Genomic DNA, 27973 nt, shown 5'->3' on the forward strand with positions numbered 1-27973 from the left:
TCAGGCGCTGCCTGCCCATCGCCGCCGATAACATCCACGCCTCAAGTTTTCCTTGCAGGAGTTAGACCCGACTCAGCCACATCTGACTACTCAGTTTCTCAGACAACCTTCGGACGGCGGCGGCCTCCCGGTCCGTACAGCGCTGTCCGTTACCGCAGGCCCTGCCCTGCCACCGCCCCGCACATGCGCGCTGCCGCTCAGCCCCCCCCCCCCCCCCCCCCCCCGCGCCCTGCGCACGCGCCCGGCCGCCATGGGGCTCTCGCGAGAGCGCTGTGGTAAACAGTGCGCAAAATGGCGGCGGCAGGCCCGGCGGCGGCGGCACGGTGAGCGCGGCGGGAGGGGGCAGCGGGGGACGAGAGTGGGACGGCGACGCTGCTGCTGCTTCCGCCGCGCCGCTTCTGTGCGCGGGCTGGGGGGAACGCTGTGCTGTCAAGCTTTGGGGGGCGCGGGGCGGGCAGCACCCGGGCCTGCAGCACCCGGTCGCCGTTCCCGGTGCTTGCTTCGCCTCGTCTCTGGGGCTGCCTCGTCCGCCGCCGTGCTCCGCGCGGCTGCAGCGCGGAGCCCTCCCCGCTCTCCGGCTGGCTGGCGCTACCCCCTCAGCCTCTCCCGGCCGGGGAGCGGGTTGGGAGCGGCGGCGCTGCCGCGCACGGCGCCCGGCTGCTCTCGCCGAGACGGCGCTAACGACCCGCGGTAACGGGCACCGAATAGATGAGTTTACTCGTTCGCTGGCTGTGGCGCGCTGAGCACGGGCAGAGCTCCCTGAAGGGGAGGGCTCCTCTGCTGCCCGTGGCCCGAAGCCTCTCCGCCGCTGCTCTCTGAGCAGATCTCAGCCGGCGAGCTCTGCGGAGTTCCCATCGCCCGGCCTGGGGTACCCTCGCTTCAGAAAAAACAGGAAGTAACTTCAAGTGTAGCTGTTCTAGGGGACAGACAAGTTGGCAAGTTTAGGTTCCTATGCAGCTCCACACGGTAAGGGTATTAAACTGAATAAAGCTGTGAGCGTGCTGTTCCCTTGCTCTTAGTTTCCATCATGTTTCAGCATCGGGCTTACATACAATCTGTTATCAGCTGTAAGAATGTTTTGCTCATTTGTGGAGTTGTTTTTCTTATTTTATTACTCTAGAGTTTATAAGCCAACAAAGTGATAAGGTAGGCAGAGCTCAGCCAAGATCAGTGTCAATGTACTGTAACTGTGTTTAGTTTCGGGATGAAGAGGGAGCTTTGTAATCCCAAGCAGTTCAGAGTCTGTCATGGCGTTGTCAGTCAGCTAGAAATAGAGGGGAATTCTAGCCCTGTTACAAGAAATACTTGAGAATGCTCAATAAAAACAAAGTAACAGCTGTCACATGCAGACTTGATTCATTCTGTTGTGCTGTGAAGTCAGCCCATCATTCTCCTAAATACTGTGAATCTCCTGATAACGCTCCTGCTTTTCAGTCCTGGTCACTGCAGCAACGTAGTTCTGCTCTGCTTTTCCATGTGGTGTGACAGACCAGACAAAAATGTTTCTCTTCACTCATTCACTCATCTCTTAATGGCTTTTTATCTATTGCTAGTGAAATGTTTGGAATTTAAAAAAGTACCAGCATTGCAAGTTTTTTCAAATGCTTGCTGCACCTCGGAATGTAAAGGCAAGAAGCTTCCCCTCCACGTGAAAAACACTTTCCTTGAACTTCACATTATTACATCTGTAATCCCAGCCCTTATTTTCTCATGTGCCCATGTTGTAGTAACTCACATCCCACCTCAAGAAAATGTGAAAGACTTTTTTAATGCTGATTTTCTCTTACAAGCACAGGGACTGAAAGTTTGCTTCCTGTAGTATTTCTTGTCCTTACCAACCCTTGTCACAGACTTTGAATTTGATTCTCCTTGGGTAAAATGACATGCCATAGCAGAATTTCTATTTGCCATGTTTCTGACTGGAAAAAAGCCACCATGCTCTTTTAAGCATCTGTGGACACTTTTTATCATGTTAATATTTTATTTTGCGCTTTACTTTTTCCTTGCCATGGGCCTGGCACATCATTTTGTTATTTTCACACACCCTTTACGCACCGGGTGGTAGAGTTTGGTTGTCACTGTTGCCTGTTCTGTTGTCAGGTTAATGCCTGAGTGTTCCACATGTGGTCTGGGCAAGCAAGGAAGAGACTTGAGAGTTTGTGAAAAATTACTAAATGAAACATATGAACAACTTTTTCTGTATTATTTATAATACTGCCAAAGGTGTCTATCTTTTGTGATTTTGAGGCTACACATTTGGACAAATATAATCTAATTATTTTCTATATTGCCCTGCCTTACAGGTTGGCTTGCAATCAACTTTGCTAATTCTTCTAGGGAGTTAACTTTGCCATCAGAAATGGAGTACAGGACTCAGCTACCACATCCTGAGTGACCGAATCCTTTAATACAAAATGGAGAAGAAGCGTAGAAAGAAATGAGCCTGTTTATAAGGCTTTACCTCAAAAGACCATGAAATCTCTACTTATTTTGGACACAGCTTTAAGAATATCCAGTTGATCAGCACAGTGAAAGCAACGTTTACTGAAACAAAAATGAACTAGTTTATAAAGAAGAAAATTGTGATTTGAATATCTGGAATTTTTGGAATGAAACCATTTTCTTCTATGACCATGAAGTTTGCAAACATCTGGTTTGTTCTGGTTGTTATTTTACTCTGTGGCAAAAAACACTTCAGTACCAGACTGGGGAATTCCTCTCATGAGGCTCACATATGTCCTGGATGTTCCCGCCTTACTTTGAAAGTGGAATTCACTTCGACAGTCGTGGAGCATGGTAATAAAGAGTTAAGCAGTAAAAAAAAAATATCCCTGTGAAGTTCAAGTGTATGTTACTGATTTGTGCTGTTTGTGTAATTGTAACATTCAGAGAGTTTCTGTGGAAGCATATTGTCTGATAAATTCTCTATATTCAAAAAGAGAAAGGCTCTTGGTTTAACTGGAGACAAGATTCAAAGCACAAGAGAAGGAAAAGAGGGGGAAATAAAGAGGATGTTAAACAGAGTGCGAAGGCTCAGGTGGGCAAGTCTGGTCGCTCTGGTGTATTTAGTAGCTGTTTGTTTCAACCCGAACGGTGGTATGGTTGAGGCTCTTTTATGAAATGTAACCACAAGTGGGCCTTGAAGGGGTGAGAAAGGCAAGAAATCTCTGTGGGTTTGTTCAAGAAAAAGTTTGGAAGTGATAATACACACATGGAAAAATTGCAAAGATAACTGTGAGGGGAGCAGGTGAAAGGCAAAGTGAGGCAGCTATCACCACTGAGATGGCGAAGGATCGCCTTGACCCTGCGTCCACTTAGTGCTTCAGGTACCCATAATGTTTCTGCAGTGAAGCTTGTGTGTGCCTGGGTGCCTACAGGCAGGACGGCCCTAGTGACATTTCTGTGCATAGTTAGCCGAAGACTTACTGTGGTGAATGTGGTGGTGTGAGCTGGGGCTGAGGTCCACTCTCAAATCACTAATCCAGATCAAGGACTGGACTGTTGGGACTGGCTTCTTTCGCTGTGTGTGTTGTACTTGGTGTCAGTAATTTGCACTAAAACTCGATACCATATACAGGCTAGGTGTCTTTAATTCATACATGTCAAGAAGCATACTGAATTGGCATATCAAGCAGTTGTTTGTACTGCTGGATGTAACTAAGTCTGTTACGTCACCCCAGCTCGCCCCCTTCATTTCAGCTTTCCATGATATTTACAATTCTACCTTCCTTTCAAAGGATTTTGTTGTGTTTTTCAGGTTTTCTAATGAAAAAAAAAAAAAGCATATAGTGCAGAAATAAATTACAGATTTCAAAAAGCAACAAAAAAGTGCCTCAGATTGTGATTATTTGTTCTGGATAAAGAAAAAAAGAAATATTTGGACCTTTGTGATGTGAATGCATGAGTAAGCAGCTTAAGCATCAGTTCTGATAAGTTATGCTCTTGTTCCAGAGTATATTGTGGCTTTTAATGGATACTTCACAGCTAAAGCTAGAAGTAAATTTATTTCAAGTGCACTAAAAAGTAGTGATATTGAGAACTGGAGGATTGTACCACGCAACAACCCAGCCAGTGACTATCCTAGTGATTTTGAAGTTATTCAGATCAATGAGAAACAGAAGGATGGAGTATTGACACTGGAAGATCATCCAAACATCAAGCGTGTAACACCTCAGCGGAAGGTCTTCCGATCACTCAAATATTCTGAGTGTAAGTAATTTTTGTATGGTTGCATGAGATCTGCTTTGCAAAAGTCTTCTCGGCCTTATTTCAGACCATCAGCTTAGCATTACACAAATGAGAAGTGCCCTACAGTTTTTCTTTACTTTACAGAAATCTATTCTTTTGCCTATAAAATCATCAGGGTCTTGTTATACCTTTGCTAAAGTGTGGCAACAGTCCCAACTGCAACGTAGAAACATTTCTTTTGCAGCAGTCGATTACCAGAGGCTATGGACCACTATACCCCTAGTAGATAAAACAGACTGATTTTGATCAGAGAAAATGGATACTCACTTGTCTGAAATTTTTGTTGTAACAGTATGATGTGTGTATTTGCATTAAAAGCTAATCTTTTGTGGTTTTCCTCATACTGTGTTTTCTTCATCCTCATTCTGCGTAGCTGATCCAATGTTGCACTGCAATGAAACCAGATGGACTCAAAAATGGCAGTCGTCTCGTCCCTTGAGAAGAGCAAGTCTTTCTTTAGGTTCTGGCTTCTGGCATGCAACGGGTCGACACTCAAGCAGGCGTTTGCTAAGAGCTATCCCACGCCAAGTTGCTCAGACCTTGCAGGCAGATGTCCTCTGGCAGATGGGTTACACAGGTATGCTTTTGTCTGTTGGCTTAGAGCAATTACTTTCTTTGAAAAAACAAGTGAAGTGTAAGGAAAGGCTAATTGGCCTGTGTTAATCTCTCATTGGGTGCCAGTTCTGGAAAGATTGAGATATATTTTGTTTTGAGATGCATTGTATACTTATGAAGTATGTGTGTATTGTGTGTATTGTACTTAAGAGAAATCGGTCATATTTATAATCTGTGGTTGAGTTTCTGAATTGGAATATATTTTCTTTAAGATCTATAACTTACTGAGCTTGTAAATTGCATGCTACATTAAATGTAAACATTTTCTTTGACTTGACAGAATAGAGTTGCTATGAAGCTGAATCAGAAAAAGCAATGCTTTTCTATTATAGGTGCTGGTGTAAGAGTAGCAGTATTTGACACTGGTCTGAGTGAGAAACATCCACATTTCAAAAATGTAAAGGAGAGAACGAACTGGACTAACGAGAGAACCTTGGATGACGGTGAGTTGCTGTGCGCAATTGTCCAACTGTTCCTGACACTGGCATGTTCTGTTTCCCATTGTAAAACTGCTGTTGCTGCTGTGGTACTAACATCTGTTGAAACTGATATTAAGCTTAGTTTTGCAGTGTCCCAAGCTCTTTGTACTCATACCAAATTGAAGGAGGAGTATTAAGGTTCGAGGAGGGTGTTGCATAAGTCTCCTTTGAATCATATGTGACATTTCATCATAGCATTTGAAAAATGTCAAGGCAAGAAGACATTATGCGGGCATAAATGTGTAGGTGGAGGTGAGGGCAAACCCCACAAAGCTGTTTCTTTCCTGTTCCTTTTTATGTTTTTTGCTGTTTCACAGTGCATATGTATTTCCATACTTACGAGGGAGAGCATTTTCCTTCTTTACTGTGCAGTCCTAAACTATTCAGAGTTTTGGCACCTTCCTGTAAAGTTTTTCTAATCTGTATAGTTTTCATCAACAAACATTACGCTGACTTATGCCCATAGGTGCTCCAAAGAACTTTTTTATTTTCCGTAGCATGTTTGTGTTCCTTTTTCATATGTCAACCCTAACTTGCCCTGACCGTATGCTTTCACAGATCATTAACATCACACAGTCTAGGTCAGTGAGATGGCATTTTAATCGCTTTAGAGTTCAAGGTGTATACATATCTTGCTCAGTCTTGTGTGCACTTCCATAGTTTTGTCCTGTATAGTATTTCTTTGCATCGCAGCACCTGCTTTTTGTAGCACTTTCTATTAGTTCTGTGCCCAGGTGGTTGCTGAACAGGCAGATTTGGAGCACAGAAATATAATGCATGCAGTCCCATAAAGCAAAAGCTAAATTATTTTTTGGGAGGCAGAAAAAAAAAAATGTTTTCTTGTCTTATTTTTCATCTTATGATTATATAGTATTATAATAACCAAAAATATGGTTATTGCAGAGTCAGGATAAAAATATTTTAAGGAGTTTACATAAAAATACATTGACCTTGTGACTTGTGTTTTCCAAAATAACCTTTTTCTTTCATGACTGCTTTGTGTGGCTCTTGATTTCATTGGTAGCAATCAGGAGTGGATAGACTGGAGAGTGTATCACTCAGAGTTTCATCAGCTGATTGTTTGGCTAGACAGTACTGGAAATTCTGGCCCTACTGAAGCCAGTAGCAAACTATGACACAAGAAGACTAGGATTGAACCCAGGGTTATTGTGAAGTCTGTTAGATTGATGTGAATTTTGGTATAGGCGGTGTTTAACAGTACAAATCCTTGACAATGAAACGGTTTGTTTTCTAACATCTTGCTTTGTTTCCTTCTCCCTGTGATAGGTTTAGGCCATGGGACTTTTGTAGCAGGTGTGATAGCCAGCATGAGAGAATGCCAGGGATTTGCTCCAAATGCAGAACTGCACATTTTCAGAGTGTTCACCAATAACCAGGTAGCTGTTTTACAGGTGTTTCAATTTCTACCTTTACAGATTAATGCTGTATTAATTTTTCCTTTAGGAATATTGCAAGTACTTGTAAATGTTGACATATTTTCTTTGATAAGTGAGAAGGATACATCTTTCTAAGAGACTTAGTACAAGATGTCTTACAGTTTCCAAATCTGCTATAATTTTCAGAACTAATGTGTGGTAGTCTGATCTGTGTAGTGTTGGAGCAATCACTCATATGTACTGAGCACTAGAAATGCTAGGAGATGATTGTCAGTTTTGTGCTTTATTTTGGTGTTGTTTCTCCTCTCTGAAGTCTGTATTTTCATGGAATCACTGAATTTTCCAATGATAGCTTTTTTCCCCCCTCTTTCTTCCATAGGTTTCATATACATCTTGGTTTCTGGATGCCTTTAATTATGCAATTTTAAAGAAGATAGATGTATTGAATCTAAGTATTGGTGGGCCAGACTTCATGGATCATCCATTTGTGGACAAAGTTAGTATGAGGAAATAAAATGGTCCTGGTGTTTAAGTCCCTCACACTAATGCTGGACTTGCAGAGCTGCTTGTTTGCCACAGCTGCTGACGGTTTCATTTACATGAGAGAAATTTTGTACAGTGTACAGGCTTTTAGGAATATATTTAAGGAATGGGTTAAAAAACCCCAGACACAACTCAAATATTCACAGAGCTATGGAAGCATGCCCTTTTACAAAATCCTGTATGTCCTGCTAGGAAGTGTGATTCCCAAGCAGGCAACTAAGTAGGCCCTTAATAGAAGAAGCTTAACTGAAATCCACCTTTTTTTTTTTTAAATCTCTGCACGGTTAATTTATTTCATGGTAAAAATACGTATAGTCTGAATTTATCAGCAAATTGTTTAAGAACAAATAGGTAAAAAGTACAGGTAATTGACTCAGATATGTGATAAAGAGATTTGTTTCAGAATAAGGTGGAATTAGGTTTTTGTCTTTGTAAATGTTCCCTAAATTGTTGATCTGTCCTTCACAAGCTAAGTTCACTAAGTGAACTAACTTACATTTTAAAACAGGATAAACTCTTTCTTTGTAAAGGGTAATTAAGGGATTTGAGTCGTAGAAATTCTTCTTTTTTTTTTATGATAACCTGCACTAAAATGTAGTTTGACAGTGACTTCACTACTCTCCCCGGAGTATTACTGGAGGGGATTTAGAATAATTTGACTTTGGCATCTCACTTTGTTATGGGCAGGAGTTTTTTCTTATTTTCACCTAAATACGTATGATTGGCAGTGTTGCTGTTGAGGCTGGGTTATTGGTCACATAATCTTAAGAAAGTTTGGAGCTTAATACTGAATATACCAGTGAGATGTATTTTATAAATCTCAGTAAGAAAGAGGGGTTGGACTTATTGTTTTCTTATGTCAGGCCCCATGGAGTGTATGTGTGTTAGAAAAGTCTCTTTTTTGGTGGTAGAGCCTTATTGTAAACGTTATTTTTTTGTAGGTATGGGAACTGACGGCTAACAATGTCATCATGGTCTCTGCTATTGGCAATGATGGCCCTTTGTATGGGTAAGTTTCAATGACCACTTCAAAGAAAAGCAAATACATTGTTATTATATGTTTTTGGGAGTAGTTGTGCTTGGTCAGGAAGTTTTCCCTCCTCCTTTTTTCTGTAATCTGTTTATAGAAAGTGACTCAAGTTAAACTCTTTCCACTGCCTTTTTCACTTGCTGAAGTAGCACAGCAGTTTGTGAAGTACTTAGCCAAATATTTTCATTGAAACAGTGGAAAGTTAGTAAAGGAAGAATGGCAGTACTTCCAACTGACAGTTTCCCTGTTAGTGTGAGCAAACATCTTTGAGTACTGATCTTGGGCTTAAGGAATATAGAAGGGATCAAACCAGAGTGATTTGTGGTATATTTCTAAAATAAATGCCTAAAAATAGATTTTGGTTTTTTTTCAAGATACATGGTTTGGTAGTTACTGAGTTCATTACTGAGATACTAACTGCCTGAAAAGTTGCTCTTGCTTGTAAAGTATAACTGTACCAGATAAGACCAAAATTTGTTTCTGTGGAGGTTAAAAATAGGGTCTGACAGAAATCTGATGGCAGCATGTCCGTTAGCAGGGTAAACTTAAGACTGTGTCTTGTTTTTTGGTTTGTTTGGGGTTTTTTTGCTCTTCCTATCTCCCAACTTGTTCTAGGACTCTCAATAACCCTGCTGACCAGATGGATGTGATTGGAGTTGGTGGCATTGACTTTGAAGATAATATAGCTCGCTTTTCCTCAAGGGGAATGACCACTTGGGTAAGATATTTCAACTATGGCCAGCCACATTTGCAGCCAAAATAAGAGCCTTGGAAAGGGAACCTTTTTTGAAGGGGCAGTCCTGTGTAGATGGTATGTGTGGAATAACCAGTGATAAAAGATTTCATCAAAGATCAGAATAGTTAAAGACTGTAAGTCTTCAAGCAAGAAGCTTAATGTTCTTTGCAGGGTTTCTCATCATTAATCTTGACCACTTGAGGTATTTGTAAAATGTCCTGTACCTTTTGATTTACTGTGAGGACTTGCCTGTGTGGTTAAATCTGCAAAAAGGAAGGCCTGCTCTTGTCCTTTCTTTAGTTTAAAAACCCTAGGATTTCCAGATGCTACCTGTAACATTGCAGTTATTTGCCTGTTGAACTGAGGTGATGGGTACTGTACACGTGTTCAGATGAGAATGCACTGTGATCTTGATTAAGGGGACTATTACACATTTCTGTTTGTGCTGCACCTCGTTCATTTGTCAGGTAGCAGTGTGGTTATCATCTTGTCAGTGGTTTCAAGCTTAGTGTAGATACTAAAGTAATTGGCAGTAATATTGACTTTGAAACCTGTTGTAAATGCCTTCTTTAGGTGTTACTTGCTATTCCGTGATGCTGAACCTCAGCTAATTTAGTTGATAATTTTACTTCTGAATGACTTGCAGTTTAAGTGCCCAGATGAAGCAACCAGTCTTTGTTATGTATTAGTACAATAATCCATCCATTTTCTTTCACAGGAGCTGCCTGGAGGTTACGGTAGAGTGAAGCCTGATATTGTTACTTACGGCTCTGGAGTGAGAGGTTCTGGTATGAAAGGTGGATGCCGCTCGCTCTCTGGGACAAGCGTAGCATCTCCTGTGGTGGCAGGTGCTGTTACTTTGTTAGTAAGGTAGGTCTTAAATGAGAATCTCTGAAAAGATACTGATGCAGGAGGGTCTTAAAGGCCCTTGAAAGAACCCACCAAATAAAACTAAATTGTGTTTAGAGGTAGGAAAACAAACTCGGAGGGTGAAATCAGAGTTCTTCTGCCTGAGACATTACCTTGTCTGGCTAGCTCTAAAATTCCTGGGAAAAACTCGAGAACTGTTTTGAATAATAGTTAGGTCTTTGAAAATATATCTAGGGAGAACAAAGTAGTTTTGTCACATTTTTTAATCATATTGAATTGCTGAGCCTCAGTCAATTGTGTTGTAGAAGAGCAGGCTGCTCAAAGTAGGCACCTGTAGCAGATAATTATCTAAGTGCTTGGGAATTTTATAGGATTCAGGGTTTTATGGCTATTAGCTGATCACGTAAGTCATCTGTTGCACACTGAAGTACGTGAAAGGAAGGTGGGAGTTGCAAGTCTGTACTTTGTGTTTGTCATTGCTACTACATAAGAATGAGATGAACCCTTATTTGAGAAACACACCAAAAATTCAAAGTCATCGTATTTCCTCCATAAAATTGTGTGGTTTTCATTGAACAGCAAAGGTATTTTTCCCCCCTGGAAGAGTCATGTTGTGAAAGATACCAGCAAGTTTCCAGTTACAGAGACTTTGATTTTCAGAGCATTTTATTCAGCCTTTAAAGATACTGTCCTGATTGTAACGACTGCTGGTCATGGAGCACACTGTAAGGAGAAAAATTCACGTAATACTAGTTTTTAAGAGAAATGTGTCAGAAACTTGTCACTCTTCTTCAGCTGTTCCAGTGAGAAATCAAGTAATAATAGACACATGCGAACAGAAGATGTTACAGCAAACTGATTTTTGATTGCATTTTCTTTAAATCAAATTACTGTTAAGGCAGAATGGTAAACAAGGCTAGCTAGAAACTAGACTAAAGGCCACCTAATGTGATCTATTGTTTCCTATTTCAGCACAGTTCAGAAGCGTGAAATGGTGAATCCAGCAAGTATGAAGCAGGCACTTATTGCATCAGCACGTAGACTTCCTGGAGTCAACATGTTTGAACAAGGCCATGGCAAGTTGGATCTTCTGAGAGCTTATCAGATCCTCAACAGCTATAAACCACAGGCCAGGTTAATTTTAATCCTTAATTAATCAACGATACACTATAATCTGCTGTATTCTTTTAAGAGAGCAGGTGATGCATGTATAACTCAGTTGAGCAATCTGTGCTTATGCAACAACGAGAACTTCCACAGATTTTGTTTAATCCTGAAGCATGAATTTTGACAAGAGAATGGATGAAAAGTCAAAGTATTTTCTGCCTAAGTTATAGCAGTGTACGGGACGAAGTGTCTGTGAGAGCTAAATTACTTTCTCTTCTAGCCTCAGATGTTATGAATAATGTAACCTAGAACACAAAAGAAAAGTACTTAAATTTTAACTTTTGAGAATAAGAACAATCTCACTGTACTGAAAAGTTTGTGTGTGTGAAAATCTTCACAAAACTTTAAAAAAGAAATTAGAGAGGATGGGAGCAAGATTTTGGGTCAGATTTGGGAAGTGAGGTGAGAGCTTGATAGAGTGATTATGACTGGCATGTTTTATCTGTAATTTTTTCACAGCTCTGTATAGTGGCATGTTCTTCTGTTTATTGATTTTTTTTTTTTTTTTAATTTTACCTTCTCCATCCTGCTGTAGTTTGAGTCCAAGCTATATTGACTTGACAGAATGTCCCTACATGTGGCCCTATTGTTCTCAGCCCATATATTATGGAGGGATGCCAACCATTGTTAATGTTACTATCCTTAATGGTATGGGAGTCACTGGGAGAATTGTAGACAAGGTAAGACTTAATGTTGTTCCAAGTTCTGACTATTAATGTTGCTCAAAGCTTCCCAGAAAAGACTATTTTAGCTATGAATTTCATAGAACAAATCAGATTTTTTACTGCTGAGAGCAAGAGATGCAACGTGTTTGATTTTAAAGGACGCACCCAGATTAGTAAGATTTGTCAACATAAGCTGTCTACAAGTTTTCAAGCAATGCACTGGTTACAGGGGCGTGTACTGTTTTATCTTTGTAAAACCAGTTTGGATTGACAGGTACTTAGAGATTTCTTTGTATTCTCTGGTAGCATTTAAAATCTTCTGGATAGACTTTCCCCATCTTTTTTTTTTTTTTTTTGGGCTGGAGCATAAGCAAGCTCAGTAAAGAATCCTGACATTATAAATCATGCCTCTTGCATGGGTCAAGACGACCTGAATGTAACTTACCAAGGTCTGCTGCAAAACCTGTTCTTTTACACGAGTGATGTTGAGCATGTTGGTTGACTAGGGAGGTTTTTAAATCTTTTTTTTATTAAGCTTTAAGTAAGTTTAAATGTAGAATTGATACAAGTTAAATAAGGCCAAAACTCTAGCCAATGTAAATGAGCTTAATTTCAACATTTTAGTGTGAATCCTGAGGTCTGTTTTAGGTTAAAGCTTACATTAAGGGGCATTGGAGCTCTTATCCAACATCATTAGCTTGTGGTAATACTCAGACACAGCTGAGGTAATTTGCCTGTATCTGTTATAGCCATAGCTCTCTTTGGTACCCAAGGGATATTTTGGGTTCTTACCAATGAATTTTTGCACAGGACGCCAAAATGTTAAAACAGGTGCACTTAGGCCGTATGCTATTCATATAACTTCTTAGAGAGTCTTGCCTCTGAAAAGCCTCTGGTCAGATCATTAAGTCTGTCACGATTAGGTTGATTCACTGACACAACATCAACCTTTTGGGCTTTGTAGACATTTTAACATTGGACATACTCTTCAGAAAAGCTAAGATTTGTTATTTCTTTGTGCAGAGGGAGAGCGCTATGTGTGCAGAAACTAGAGACTGCAAATACTGTTTTACCAATGTTCTGTATTCTGCATTTCACAGCCAGACTGGCAACCCTATCTCCCCCAAAATGGGGATAATATCGAAGTGGCTTTCTCCTACTCCCCTGTGTTGTGGCCTTGGTCTGGATACTTGGCAATTTCGATCTCTGTAGCAAAGAAAGCAGCATCTTGGGAGGGCATTGCTCAAGGTCATGTTATGATCACAGTATCATCCCCTGCAGAAAATGAAGTAAGTTCTGTGCATTTTGCTTTTTCTGTGTTAATAATTATTAAAACTGCTTTCCAATATACAAATACCTTCTTTTTAAGGGGTTGCTCTGGTCCCGTCATTTGAAGCACGTTAGATTGGGGTCAGAGAATTGAAGAGTACAAATAATGATCTGTATAGTTGAGAGCAGGATTAACCTGCAAAGTGGATATGCTTTAGAATCAGAAAACCTCTCTTTGAGGCTGATTTCATAATTTCATTTGTTTATTGTGAATTCCAAGTAATGTGTTTTGAAAAAAAGAGATTACTTAAATACATTTCTTCTGGAACCATGCTTAATTGCTCCTGAGGAGTTTTTAAGGTTTTGAATGATTGAACCAAATCACAGTTGTAACTTATTTTAAATATCTTACATTCTGAGCATAAATATAAACTGTTGAGTGCAGAAGAAATACTATGGTGATTTAAGGCAAAAGTCATCTCTTTGTCTCCAGAGCTGGACTGGTGACTAAAAGTAGATTTGATACCTCCATTTTTTAGGTCTTTTACAATCCACAGTTAACTGGTGAATGTTCCTGTGGGGAAAAAGGATTTCACTGTAGTTTGTTCTGTCCTTCAGTCTAAGAATGGTGCAGAGCAGACTTCAACGGTCAAGCTTCCAATAAAAGTGAAGATTATTCCTACTCCACCTCGTAGTAAGCGAGTCCTTTGGGATCAATATCATAATCTCCGTTATCCACCAGGATACTTCCCCAGGGATAATTTGAGGATGAAGAATGATCCATTAGATTGGTATTTATCTCAGGTTCTATTAAATCAGTATTTCTTGATTGTGTGTTAATGATATGGGATGACTTTACTGAATGCCAGAGAGCTCTGGCCTTTTCCAGTGTAGCATGGGATTATCTTTTCTAAGAAATCCATGAAAAGCACTTGGACTCTGCATGCTTTTGGTGCAGGATTTTTTGTGTGCTCTGTGTTTTATTCACATGAAATGAAAAGCTTATAAAAGCACATTTAAGACACTGAGATTTTTGTTTGGCTTTGAAAGCGTAGCATTATTTTTTCTGCCCTGATTTCTCCCAGGAAGTTAAGGGGGACAGTTTATTAGCCACTTCAGCATTCGCTTATCAAAAAACCATGAGAAATTTGAAAGACTGAATCATAAAGAAGAAACCCCTTGTCTGTTGAAGGAGACTCTTCGAGGCAGGGCAAGTCTCAGCTGACCTGTTGTCTTTCATAGATGGAGAGGGGAACCATCCATAGGAAGAATCATGCAACAGTGTATAAAGGAGGATTAACTGAGTCAGTCACCAAGACACAGGCTTTTGGGAAACTACTTGGAGCATGCAGATACAGCAAATGCACAGGAACACTCTGCTGAGTTTCAGCAATTATTTGCAGGTGATCCTGTGTGCTCCTTCCAGTTAGCAGTTAGAACTGCTCTTACTGGCTCTTTTGCGAGGAGGAAGTCCTCTGAAGAGCATCTGGTTTTACCGCAGCAGTGTTTCTCTGTGGTGTCATGCAAACATGTGCTTTGTAAGGAACACGCTTAATCTCTTGCTTTGACTGTATAACTAACTCTTCTCTGTAGCACTCGGAACCAGTGTAATTTGTGAAGAATTTTGCAAGGAGGAGATGGTGCTTGGAAAACTACAGGTTATAATTTGAAAAAAATGGACCTTTTAGAAAGGAAACTGGGAAGTAATCTATAATTAGAGGATTTAAATTGGATTTCTGCATGCCAGATTTAAATGTATTCAACACTTTTCTCTTTTCCTAAGGAATGGTGACCATATCCACACAAACTTCAGGGATATGTACCAGCACCTCAGGAGCATGGGGTACTTTGTTGAGGTTCTTGGTTCCCCGTTTACATGCTTTGATGCAAGTCAGTATGGTAAGCATGAGTTAATTGCCTTGTTCTTCATACTGTTAAATTCTCCCTAAAATGGCTTGGTTTTTGGAAGACTAAAAATGTTGTGGGGGCACAAAGAGAAATTCTCATGGTAGTGGAAAAACATTATAACAGTGGGTGTATTTATTACTTACATGCTCCTATTTGGTTGTGTAAGGTGTTGCTGCAGAAGCTTGCTTGGGAGTCTAGTAGAATTAGTGCAGTTTTCTATCCTTATCATGAAAAAATGTGAGGGAAGCCCACCTCTGAGGGAGTTAAATAAAAGTCCCTCTGTACTCAGTCCCACAAAGGCAGAACTGTATTTGCTGAAAGATTTGGCACAAAGTGAAGCATGACGTGAATAGCAGACTGAAATCAAAAGTGTCCATTCTGGTGGTTTTTATCTCAGCAGTAGCATTTTAAAGCATTGGTCTTTGCGGATAAATAAAGGAGTGGGGAAAGTATTCCATCCAGCCATATGCAATAGCAAAGCAGTATGTGGCTTGTTTCTTCTGTGTTCATCAGGAAGGAGATTTGATAGATTTGCCAAGAAGGGGAAAAACCAAGCAGTCTATGATCTTTTTTGCTCCAATATGCCCCTCTATTTAACCATGACATGCTCCAACAAGACCCTCTTCTCATTTGAGCTGTGATGTTCTTCAGTGGACTCTAAAGTGAGGGTGCATTCTCCTGACAGTTTTCTGGAAATGTTGTTAGTAGTAAACTTTTGTTTATCTTGAGTCTTCAATAAATATCTCACCATTGCTTTTTGAGTTGTAGCCCTTAAAAAAGTAGCAAAATAGTTTATCTTCTGAGACCTCTAGTTTTATAGTTGGTAGAGAGCAGCATTAAGGCACTTCTCTCTCCTCTGATTCACCATTACATTGTACCTCATTTGATTTGTAGTTTGTTGATCTTCCAGAATTTCCTCAATGGGAAGAAGTGGGGGGCAAAAAGTGCAGTGGTCTGTGGTCCGTCTACCACTTCTCCCTAGCTTGTATTGTCTGCAAACTTGGTGAGGGTGCACTCTGTCCTGTCGTCCATGTCATTAACATGGTCTCTACGGGATCTTTATCAGAAGGCTTTCCAAACACAGACTGACTGGACTCGTAGAATTGGCCTGGTTGAAAGGGACTGTGAGATGCAGGGTGAGCATCAGTGCTTGATCAGATTGCTCAGGGTATTGTCCTGTTGAAATTTGCACTGTCTCTGAGGATGGAAATGCCACCACCTCTCTGGGCAGTCAGAAAGTGAAGAAACAAAATGTCTTGATATTTAGAAGCAATCTAAAAGCATAAACATATTGTCAGGGAATAAAAGTGTATTTTTCTGGTTGTGCCTTTCAGTGATGCAGAGAAGGTTGTGCTTGCTTGTTCCCAGGGAGTGGGAGAGGGTTATATGTAAGTGGCAATGGCACTTTAGTCAGGTCTACTAAAATGCAGCTGTAGTTTTCAAGGTCTGCATCAAACCATGTTTCAGAATAATTGCTGTCTACCTGACTGCAAATCTGCAGTAGTGAGCAGAATACCTCGTAGAATTGGAGCAGTGAAAAAACCTTCTGACTGGGGAGCATCTACAGTAGCACTTTAGTTTGGGTCAGCAGTGAATCTCTTGATTGTCCTCTTCTGCCACAGTTTGGCTTGGTTTATGGAGCATTTGGGTGAGACCAAACTGCAAAATATACACCCGACATATGCAGGCATTCAGTTCATGAGACCACACAAGCACAAGTCATAAGTAGCACTCTCAAAAAGCATACCATGCTGCCAAACTAATTTTTGGATACATTTGTAAACTGAAATGTCTTATATTTCCCATCCTTAAATGTGCCTTCTTTAGGTGAGCTGCCAGAGCAGGGCACATGGACCAGATGTTATGCAAAATATGTGCTTGTGTTGACTTTTGCATGGGTTCTTTGAATAGCTGTAACATTACAGTGAACAGCCCGGTGAACTCCTGGTTTTGCTTTTACACACAGGGACTTTACTGATGGTGGACAGTGAGGAAGAGTATTTTCCTGAAGAGATCACCAAGCTGAGGAGGGATGTTGATAACGGACTTTCACTTATAGTGTTTAGTGACTGGTACAACACATCTGTGATGAGAAAAGTCAAGTTTTATGATGAAAACACAAGGTACTGATTTCTGTTAGTTCTTTGGGAAATAAAATGGCATAGGATTGGCATTTTATGCAGATATTACTCTAAAAATCCCAAATGTGGTATGCTGTACTTGAATGCTTGCATGCTATCTGTAAGAAGGGACTACCTGAAGAGCAAAATTGATGTTAAGCTGCAGCTTAAGGAGAATAGCTACCTATTTTATCATGATTGCAGAGGCCTCCATTGTAATATAATCCTTTAAAGCCCAGAAAAACATTTACAATGAAAAGAAATAAGAAATTGGAGACTGACAAACAAAGAAAAATGGATAAGTTTTCACTTTTGGGGAGCAGAATAGAAAGAAAATGTGCGTTGTAAACAGAATCACCAAGTTGTGCACCCATTATTGAAATCATTCCAGTGTATTGTATAGAGAGAAAATACACTAATATCACCAATGGTGATAAAGACCCTCATAATTACTGTAGTTGTCAGGCTGTTTTGTGTTACTGTTAAGCTAGAAAGATCTGTTCTGCAGTTTGTGAGCAAGCAACATTTCGCTTCATTAGAAAAATAGGAAGCAATTGACACAACCATTGTTTTTGCCTCACCTTAGCTAAACAAAGAGCCTAACTGAATTTCTTTCTAGCAAATTGAAGTTTTCCATAGAACTGAAATGCACTGAGAATTTTACATTAGTACTACTTAACTTTTGCTCAAAAGCATTGGTGTCAAAGCGAGACAGCTGCTCACATGTCCCTGGAGTTAAATAAGGCTTTGAGATGTAGTTCATTATTTAAGTGACTGGAAAAATCTGCATCACACCTGACTTTTCATTATACAAACTCTAGGAGCATATTCTATATACTGTTAAACTGTGTTACACTGTAATTTTTACAGGCAGTGGTGGATGCCTGATACTGGAGGTGCTAATATACCAGCTCTCAATGATCTGCTTTCTGTCTGGAATATGGCCTTTAGTGACGGGCTGTACGAAGGTGATTTTACCATGGCAAATCATGAAAGTGAGTACTGCAGTCTGTTGCCTACACAGGCTACAGCGTGCTGTTTGGAAAACAGTTTTCTGTGAGACTTGAGATTGAGCAAGAACCAAGGAAACCACTTAAATTCAGTGAAAAGAGTCTCATGAGCATGCTTAAATGTTTTCTTCTTTTGTAGATTGTATGTGAAAAATTTTCAGAGCCGATAATGAGTGTCCTCAGGTTAGGCTTGCATTCCAGGTGCTGATACTTTGAAGAGTCTTGTTGGGGTGTGTCTCTATTTGTCTAGACTATAAATATTAGTTGCTAAGTTAAAGCTTTTGGTTTTAATTTTGCAGTTATGTGGAAATTTGAAATTCTGGACGGAGAAAATCGATAGAGACTTTCTCCTTGGAATATGCCAATTTAGACACGCATCACAACATCCTGAGATGTTTCTAAATTCCTGTTCCTGTAATCTTTTGAATTGTTCCCCCTGAAATGAATATGTTTGATTGGTTTCAAGTTCAAGCTTTGTGGTTAGGCCACATGTCTGTGTGACCTTACTGTTTTCTGACTTTCTAGGTCTAGTCAGTTGGTTTTTTTTATCTAACCAAGTCACTCGATGTTTTCATGCTTTGTTTCCAAATCTCTTGTCTTCTGGCTGGTTCATTTGGAAAGTGTCTGTGAAAAGAGAAGGCACCAGTGTTGAGGGCTCTATATGCTCACCAGTGTTGGCTGAAGGAGACGGGTTCTCTGTAGTATAAATAATGACCCAGTGTGAAATACTACGTTTCTCATGGCATTTGATTAAGCTTTGCAGTTTAAAAAGATAATGTCGAGTCTCCTAAATGGAAAGCTTTGAAAGGAGTATGTAAAGGTGAATCTGCAAAAGCTGTCCTTAGAAATGCCATCTCTGTGAATACACTTATTGGTCAAAATACGCAAATTCAGAGCAGTGTTCCTGGGAATGTTTTCTTCTGTGCTTGTTTTAACAGCTTGCTGACATATGGTGGGAAGGGAGGGAGTGTCATTTTTAGTCTAAACTGCAATTTTGTGATGTCTTTCAGTGAATTATGCATCAGGCTGCAGTATTGCAAAATTTCCAGAAGATGGCATTGTCATTGCACAGACCTTTAAAGATCAAGGTATGTGCTTCCTTGTCTTTTTTCTGTGCTTTAAGGAGAACTTTGGAGTCTGTGCACAAGCAGTTACAAAGTGTAAAGGTGTAAAAACAATGAATTTAAAAACACATTGACAAGGTAGGTATTTTTTCATTTTGCCTAGAACACGTAGCTGGATGCCTAATAGGCAGCTGCAATATTACTCTGTATACAATTTTTATATAGTACAACAATATCCAAGTGTATTTATGAAGTCTTGTGTTTGCTGTATGTAAACACATCTGCATGTACATGTGTTGTGCATCTTTGGAGGGGAGGGGATTCTGTTGTAATTGTGTTACTTGTCCACATTTTTCACAGATTTCAGGTGCTACTGAATTATATTCCTTAATCACTGCCAAATTTGGTGTGAGTGTTATGGTAGCTGTGGTGATCTACGGATATAGGCAAGGAAAATTTTGGTAGACAAAATGTCACCTGCTAGACTCTCGTAAGGGAAAATTTTAGGCACACAGGAAACGTGCTCTCAGACTTGAGTGATCTGTTCTCTGTGCATATCCATTTTCTTTAGTTTTATCATAATACCTGAATTTGTGAGGTGGTAATTCAGAACTGTAATGGTAGCAGGCCATTTAAAAAAAAATTGTAAATCATGGGTTTTATGAGCCTTTAGGAAGTGCTGTGTAGGACTAAATGACCAGAGCTGTTAGCATGTTGCGGGTCAGGTCTGTGTATAGAGCATTTCAGTGTGTGAGCAGAAGCACATGCATAGCTTCTGATATAACTCAGCAGCTGCCAGAGAAGATCAGCAAGTTCATTGTATTTTTTACTTACGATGCACAGTAGGCATGATTATCTAGTGCAAAAATTTTCTGGAACAGTGAGGAGCTCATCCGTGTGAGCCTTTGGAGAAAAGACGATATCCCTGGAATGCTGTATGCTGGTGACTTAGGTATTTCTTTATGCGTGTGTGTGTGTGTGTGTGTGTGTGTGTGAGAGAGAGAGAGTGTCAATTTGACAAGTAGCCTGCTAGACCTGCTTTTTCTGTTGAATACTTTTCATTGCAGTTCATGAAGCAAAAGAGCTTCGTGTTTTGCTTCTGCTATCTAAAGGCAGTGTCTCAAGTAAAGGAGACTAAATATTTAGCATTTGAAACTTGTCTTATTTTGTTTTTTGAAATGGGTGTTAGAGGCAGGAAACCTTTAACCTAAAGCCAGATTTCTCCATTTTAGTTCCTTCATGAATTCGGGTGGTTTCCCTCCTGCTGTTTATTAGCTTTCAGTTCACAGGAGTTAAAATGATTGGATGGATTTGTAAGATGGATTTGTAAGGTTGATAGCCAGGTGTCCTCTGGGTTTTGCTGCACATACCCGTTCATACTGGGGAGGTTCCTGTGCTTTTTTCATCTTTTCTGTTCATCGATTATAATTGTAAATATCTTGCAAACATGTCTTTTAGGTTGACAGTTTATTATTTGGATACTTGCAGGGCTTTTGGAGGCAGGCCTTTAAATGAGATACTCCTTCAAAAATTACTCTTTACAGTATTGGTACAAGTGTTTCAGAAAAGGCTGAGAAGCAGATCTCTGAACCATGGCAGGGCTGGATGTACTGAAAACTGGCTCTGCCTGCTAGTTCAAAGAGCAGGTGGGGTGAGGAGGGAGCAAAATTTGCCAAAGGTGGGGGAAGGTGAAAGTTGGGGTGGAAGGTGAAAAAACTCATGTGAGTTTCTTTTCTCTTTTTTTTTTCTTTTTTTTTTTTGGGCTTAGGTATTCTTACTAAACAGTACTTTTCTTTGTTCTGGAATTGAAAGTACATGGGTAACTAGCAACTGCAGAGTTGCAGAGAGATCCAAGCCCAGCAGTCTTTAAAATGGGCTTCCCCTGAACGAGTTAAATCAAAGCCTTTGTCTTGCAGCTATTGCTTACAGAGAGACAGATGTTGTTTTTCATGGAATGTCTCTATTCTGTTTTGTTAGTTCCATAGTAGATTTTCTTGTAGCAATAGGTAGGCATGGCAGCAAAGTAAGTTGGCAAAGAGCAGTGTGCACTGTGATGGCTGATTCTTAAGTTACCGTGTCCTGTAGAATTCTGCAGAAGAACTAAAATGACATAAAGTGATTTGTAAGAATGTTTTGATTTTAAACCTGCTGCTGAAAATACTAGGATTTTTCATTCAAGCATGTTGAAGAAAATCCAGGTTGTGAGGTCTTTTTCTGCTTCTCCACCAAAGAAAGGAAAACTTAATATCATAACATCATGGGGTTTCTGAAAGCATTTTGCCTAACTGTGTGACATGAAGAGTGGCATAGCTGCATGTGTAAGCTTGCAATGTAGGCTGTGTTGACTTACAGGTAAATTGATGTTGATGCTTTGCAGGCTATGAAATTTATTTGTGCTTTGCTTCAGGTCTTGAAGTTTTAAAACAGGAGACTGCTGTAATTGAAAATGTCCCTATTTTGGGACTTTACCAAGTTCCTTCCGAAGGTGGTGGCAGAATTGTTTTGTACGGCGACTCTAATTGCTTGGATGACAGCCATCGACAGAAAGGTGTGTAAGCTTTGACCCACAGGAAGAGTTACTTACTGTCTTAAGCTGACAGCTGTCCTGTGGGGTTTTTACAGCTCCCATCAGAAGTAGCTGTTTTCTAGGGACTCTCTAAATATTCCTAACTGGGGATTAATCTCAATTCTGCAGAGCTCTACTGAAAATGCTGTAAAGTGCAGTTACAACAAAAGACTTCCACAAGCTTTGGGGGCTGGTTTTGGGGTGGGTTTCTTTGTGGGGGAGGCAGGGCTTTGGTGGGGGTTTTTTGCTTCTTTGGGGTGTTTTTGTTTCCAGAAAGCACTAACAGCTACACATGCTTGATTTGAAGTTGTGAAGAGGCCATTAGGGATTGCTTCCACTCTTCCCCAGTTGCGTTTTCAGAATGTTTGTGTAGTACAGTGGTTTTTATCTTCTGAATTTGCTCATCAGGATGCCTTGTTCCCTTTGCAGTGTTTTCTGTGAGGATTTATAGTAATGTTCAACATTTCAGTTGTGCATTACTATTTTCAGGTTATTCTACTTTGACACAAACCAGCTGGTGTAAATATGTCAGAAAGTAGGAATTTCTGTTTGGGTTTTCTAAGCATTTGTTTGCAGCTCCAGATAGTAAGTGTGAGAGTTATGTGTGCCTGCAGTTTCTGTGATTCCCGGAGAAGCCATTCACTCTGCCTACGCACTGTGGTTGGTCCTTATGAAACCTTTTTTCTAGCACTTGGTCTGATCTGACTCTTCATATTTTTAAGAGATTGACTGGGTTTCTCATTACATGTAAAGCACAAGCTGGTAGATCTGTGGCTCGAAAGGCAGAAGATAATCCAATATGTGAGATCTTTTTCTGCATTTCCACTGAATTTGATGTTCAACCTGAATTTTCCTTTTGTGATGAAAAGTACATTTATAATTTTTTAAGATTTTGTCACTGACATTTTAAAATATTGGGTTATGTAATCCATCCCTTGCCTAATTTATTTAAGTTTAAAGGAACTTACTGCCTAAGGGAGCTTTCTGTGTAGCTCATTTCTTTCTCTCGCAAATAGTTTCTTTTTCTTTGAAAGTTCTCTGGTTTTTCCTCACCTGTCTTTGGGTGGCTTCCAGTGAGTTGCTGTAACACCAACATATTGGTGCCTACGTGCTTGCTGTAGGTTCTCGAAAGCACGTAGCATAAGAGAAGACACATAGCTTTGTAATAGAAAATGACACTTTGTGGCTCCCCTAATGCTGTTAAATTCAGTGTGACCTGTGAAGCAAGAAGTGGTGTAAGGCTCTAAAGAAATCCTTTAAAATTAGCTTTTAAGTTGTGAACCAGGAACTGTGTCTCTTGCAGAGACATCGGTGGCTTTAACTGAGGTAAATTCCTAACATTTGTGAATATAAATCCTTAAAATCTGATTGACCTCTTTAAAAATCAAAGGTGAGGGTTTAAGGGACACCAGGATTATGAAGATTAATTCCCATTCCCAGCCAACTGTTCCTGGGGGGAGACATTCTGAGAAAAATAGTTTGCTGTGTGGTGGAAATAGCTGATAAGGGATTGTCCTACTCCTGCAAATGGAAGTTTTAGAGAATTGTGATGTTAACTAGCTGGATTGCTTGTTTGTTAGGGGTAGCTCTGGATTAAGGTCGTAGTAATTCAGGAGAAAATCAACATGAGGGTTTGTGTGCTGTTGAAGTGCAAAGGAAAACCACAATCCAGTATATCGTGGCATTGATTCCCAGCCTGGTCTGTGCCACAGCTGCTGTTGGTACTGCTTTTGCTTTAGCTGGGATGTAGCCAGAACCTTTCCCCTTCATTTGTTTATTTATTTTTTTAAGCTTGGAAAAGCAAATGAGTCGTAACTTTCCACTGAAAACACTACCTTTTTCTTACTTTTCTTTGCAAGGTATTTATTTTGTCCTTTCAAAAAAATAGTTAGTTCTCCATTGCCCTCTTAAAAATGGTATCAGAAGCTCTGAGCTTTCTGTGTTTCCACACCAAAAAACCTCTTAATTTTAGCAGGGACTTGGATGGCCTTGCACAACCTGAAATTCCCATATTTGAGACTAGTTGTTTTATGTCCTACTCCCCAAAAGAGCCTGATTTGGTACACAAGAGAATGTATTTTAAGACTGAACAGATTATTTCTGTGTTTGTGTATTGAGGGGGCAGGGTTGTGGGATGCTTGTTGAAAGTGGCATCTTTCTGAAATTGGGCCTAGGACTTCAGGAGAAAAACAAGAGCCAGAAAAATTGATTGTACTTCGAAATGTTGTTACGGCCTTCTAAACAGAAAGATAAGCTGTTTGAAATGTGGCATAATACATATCTTGTTTTGGGGCTTGGGGCTATGAAATCCACAGATTGCTTTTGGCTCCTGGATTCCCTCCTGCAGTACACTTCTTATGGAGTGATGCCGCCAAGTCTCAGCCATTCCGAAAACAGACAGCGACCACCGTCAGGAGGAGGCTACTCTCTCCCCGAGCGGATGGAAGGTGAGAGCCTTAATTACCAAACAGTCTGCAACTGAGGGAGCGTCAGGGTGGAATTTAGGAGGACTCAGGCAGACCCCTTGAGTTATATGCCAGTAAGGTTAGTTTGGTGTGAGCTCTACAATGTTCTGTTGTTTTACTGGAAGAGAGCAGTTACTGTAGGGATTTGTCGTGATATAGTTGTGATTCGACTAGAGAAAAATGTTCTGTTCATAGAGCAGGAGTTTTCAGATGCCTAGTTCTGCTAGGGAACATTCTAGTTACTAGCTACGGAGCATGTATAAAGCATTTGGTCTTGTCTTACATGCTGCCAGCAAAACTTGCATTACCTACCATTGTAGGTGCAGAGTCTTACTGTTTCATAAGGTACCTTTTGGTTTATTCTAACCAAGATTTAGCTACAAGTTGTCTTTACTGTAAAGAGCTCCTGGTTTTACAGCAGCTTTCTTTAGCTGGAGGCGAATGTCAGTAACTCTTATCCTTCCAGTCTTTTGGTAACCCAGTCTGTCTCTGCTGTGAGTTGCAGGTAACCATTTGCATCGATACTCAAAGGTGCTCGAGGCTCACTTGGGAGACCCTAAACCCCGGTCCCTTCCTGCTTGTCCTCACCTGTCCTGGGCCAAACCACAGCCTTTGAATGAAACAGCCCCCAGGTTAGTATACATATTGCTTATAGTTATACAAGAAGTCTCACTTGAGTTCAACTGAAGAATTACTTGTCCCATCTGCTTCTGAAAGGGACAGCTAGAATGCCTTTCCTAGAGAAATATCAGGTTGCAAAGAGGAAGTAATGATTAATGCCTCTTCAGTGAATAATTCTGACTCACCTTATAGCTACACTATGAAACTGGGAGATTTTAAAAATAGTTTCACAAGTCATTTCACTGTTGTGATTGAGTGATCCCAACTTAGAGTGAACGGTTTTGCTTAAATCCGTCCTCACTGCATGCCTTTGGAATAGTTTTCTGAAGCAGCTTCTTGGACTGCTGCCTAACTTCCTTCTGTGAGGCACTTTGTCAGTCACTTCAAGGAAAATGTGTCAGCATATAGCCCATACTTGTTTATGGAGCTGCTAATGGTTACTTTTGGTAGTCTGTGTGCAAGAGAGTTGTTAGCAAATAGTTGCCAATCTAAGTGTGTCCCTGTGCTGTCTGAATTTAACTTTGGAGGTCTGCAAACAACAGAACCTACAGACTGGATCGGATTATCATTTGGGTCCAAACTAAGTGAGTTATTTCTAGGTTCCAACTGTCACATTCTCCATATGTTTCTACAAAATTCCTGGCATTGCTGAAGTAAGTGGGCAGAAACCCCTGTCTTTAAATTTCTTCTAGCAACCTTTGGAAACATCAAAAGTTACTGTCAATTGACCTTGATAAAGTGGCTCTGCCCAGTTTTCGACAGAACCGACCCCAAGTGAGACCATTGTCCCCTGGAGAAAGCGGAGCATGGGACATTCCTGGAGGTAAATATTGAAAAGTTTGAAAGTTGCTGTTTTGCTTTGCTTTTTGTAGAAGCTTTGAAAAAAAGCCCAAACAGGGGACAGCCAGAAGAGAGGCTTTTCAGTTGTGAAAAACATGCAAATAATAGTATGGCTGTGTTGTAAAAGGCTGACTGATGAAGCAAGAGAAATATTTTTGCATATGAATGGTTTATTCAGAAGAAAGCATGCGTGACGTACTGGGAGGAAGATTTTGGTGGGTGGTTTTTGGGTAGTTGAGGTTTGTTTTGGTGCTGTTCAGACCCACAGGTGTCAGCAGCAGTCCCTGTCCTTGAGAGCTGTGGCTAGATACCTCCTGCTAATTAAAATGCCTTGTGTGAGTGCACACAAGCAGAGTCCAGAAGAGTTTTATCTGAATGGTGCCTTGGGCAAGGTGTTACAGTAACAAATGATGTAGAGCACTTGAAACAGCTTTCAGTCTAATGGTGGGCTACTCTCTTGTACGGACTTGGCCCTGCAGGCCCAGCTGGAAGTTGTTTGAAAGTCTCATGTGTCCTCTTTCCCAGTCTGAGCTGCTAGACCAAAAGATGCCTGTAAAAACGAAGGGTTTGTCTCGGTAGCTCATCCTCACCGTGTACGTGCATGGTCCCTGAAGCAAGCACAAAATCAGTTTCCTCATGGCATCAGGATTTGCTGTGATTTATAGGGATTACTTAGTGGTAAAATTATGGTCAAGCATTTGCATCTCTCTTCTGATGCAGAACAGAAGATTGTTGTTGCAGGGGAAATCTGGGTTATACTTTCACGTGCCCGAATAGGGTCAAGGTGGAAATGCTGGTGCTTTTCTGTAACATTAGCATCCTGTCTTATTTTCACTAATCGGTCTGCAGTTGTTAATCTTCCTGTCTGAAATGTAATCAGATTAAGAGCTGTTTCATCTTTGAACAAGAGTTGCCGTTGGATCGTTTTGGTAGGTAGCGCTAACACTGCAAAGACATCGTAGCTCATGGGTCACTAGTCGCTTCCAAACCTCCTTGCCTTTCTAGGTATAATGCCCGGCCGGTACAACCAGGACGTAGGACAGACTATTCCGGTCTTTGCTTTTCTTGGTGCCATGGTGGTGCTGGCATTCTTTGTGGTGCAGATCAACAAAGCGAAGAGCAGGCCAAAGAGACGAAAACCGCGAGTGAAACGACCGCAGCTTATGCAACAGGTTCATCCACCAAAGACGCCTTCTGTGTGAAAGCTCTCGCTTGCCAAAGATGACTTCCTTTGCCCGGTTGCTTTCCTGGGCGATCGATCGCTCCCAGTGAAGGTGCAGCGAATGCGGCACTGATCGTACTAGTAATTCGCGCCTGACATCATCTCATAGTCTTTGGTTTCTGGAGAGAAAAAAAAAAAAAGGACCTCAGTTGATTGTCTGTACATAAAACTGCAGCTTTAAGCAGCCGAAGCCACCAAAGACTTGAATACTGTTTAAATGGCTGCTTAGTCACTACATATCCCAAGAGGGGGAAAATGGACCTTTTTTTTTAAGCTGACCAAACTAAAATTTATTTGTTTAGAGGCTATTTTCTATATTTATTGTTGGGGAGGGCGGGGGGAAAAGTCACTTTAAGGACCTCTGCTAAGGAAAAACAAGTGCATTTTTTTGGACGGAATGCAATTTTCTAGAACGGTATTACCCTGAAGAGTATAACATACACCATTAAAGGAGAGAGGGGGCAAGAGAGACCAGTACAAATCAATGAGACATACTCCTGCAGTTTATTTTTATAAAGTCAACTACCATGATGTTTTGTAATTTTTGGTCATGATTTCACCGTTGTTGGTGAAGCAGATTTTCAATAAATATGTTATCTATATGAAGCTGAGACAATGTGCTAGATGGCTTTTCTTTCCACTGCCAGTTGTAGAGAGCAAGTTGTTGAGTAGAGAAAATATTCATGTCTCCCCTCTTCCCCCCATATCTGTATCCTTAACAGCAGGAGCTGTCCCAAGCTGCAGACTTTCCTTTGGAGCATTAACTGGGCAGTCCTACGAACGGCGCTCGCTCTGAGTGAGCGCAGAGTTTTGAACACCTTCAAAACTGCAGAAACAGTGAACAAGGAGAGGGCTTCTGAAGGGCTGAAAAAACTGTCATGAGGGTGACACGCCTAACAGCAGCGTGGTGTGTCACAAAGCCAAAAGCCCTCTCTCCTTTGGTTTGTCCTGCATGAAAGCCTGTGACTTGTTACGGGCTTGAATAAGGATGCAGGCACAAGTTGCCCCTGACCACGTGGTGTCGGTTAACGTTGCCATCCTTGAAATAGCTTCTGTCTTTTGCAGTGAAGCTGCAGTGTTTTCCCTGACAGCTGCTTTGGTCACCACTCCAAATAAGAGTACCTTATCCCAGGAGGAG

The 27973-nt window shown here is 40.7% G+C and overlaps 1 protein-coding gene across 2 annotated transcripts; it reads left to right on the forward strand.

Annotated features, from left to right (window-relative positions):
* The first annotated feature begins 268 nt into the window (after nt 1-268).
* MBTPS1 (membrane bound transcription factor peptidase, site 1) lies at nt 269-27451 on the forward strand. 2 transcript variants are annotated; one of them, XM_074881143.1, is made up of 23 exons: nt 269-323; nt 2304-2796; nt 3952-4209; nt 4622-4825; nt 5196-5306; nt 6630-6739; nt 7119-7235; nt 8224-8291; nt 8928-9030; nt 9767-9918; nt 10891-11052; nt 11621-11765; nt 12851-13039; nt 13638-13810; nt 14803-14918; nt 16894-17050; nt 17918-18042; nt 19068-19145; nt 21529-21669; nt 24003-24134; nt 24658-24784; nt 25466-25596; nt 26619-27451. In XM_074881143.1, the coding sequence occupies exons 2-23, from the start codon at nt 2610-2612 to the stop codon at nt 26813-26815; spliced, it is 3183 nt and encodes a 1060-aa protein (XP_074737244.1). In that variant the 5' UTR covers nt 269-323; nt 2304-2609; the 3' UTR covers nt 26816-27451. The 2 variants fall into 2 exon arrangements, with proteins under 2 accessions (XP_074737244.1, XP_074737245.1); XM_074881144.1 differs by lacking the exon at nt 269-323 and adding an exon at nt 347-966.
* Nucleotides 27452-27973: the final 522 nt, after the last annotated feature.

Source organism: Strix uralensis, chromosome 12, assembly GCF_047716275.1.
Source record: "Strix uralensis isolate ZFMK-TIS-50842 chromosome 12, bStrUra1, whole genome shotgun sequence".
In the NCBI taxonomy this organism is placed as follows: Eukaryota; Metazoa; Chordata; class Aves; order Strigiformes; family Strigidae; genus Strix; species Strix uralensis.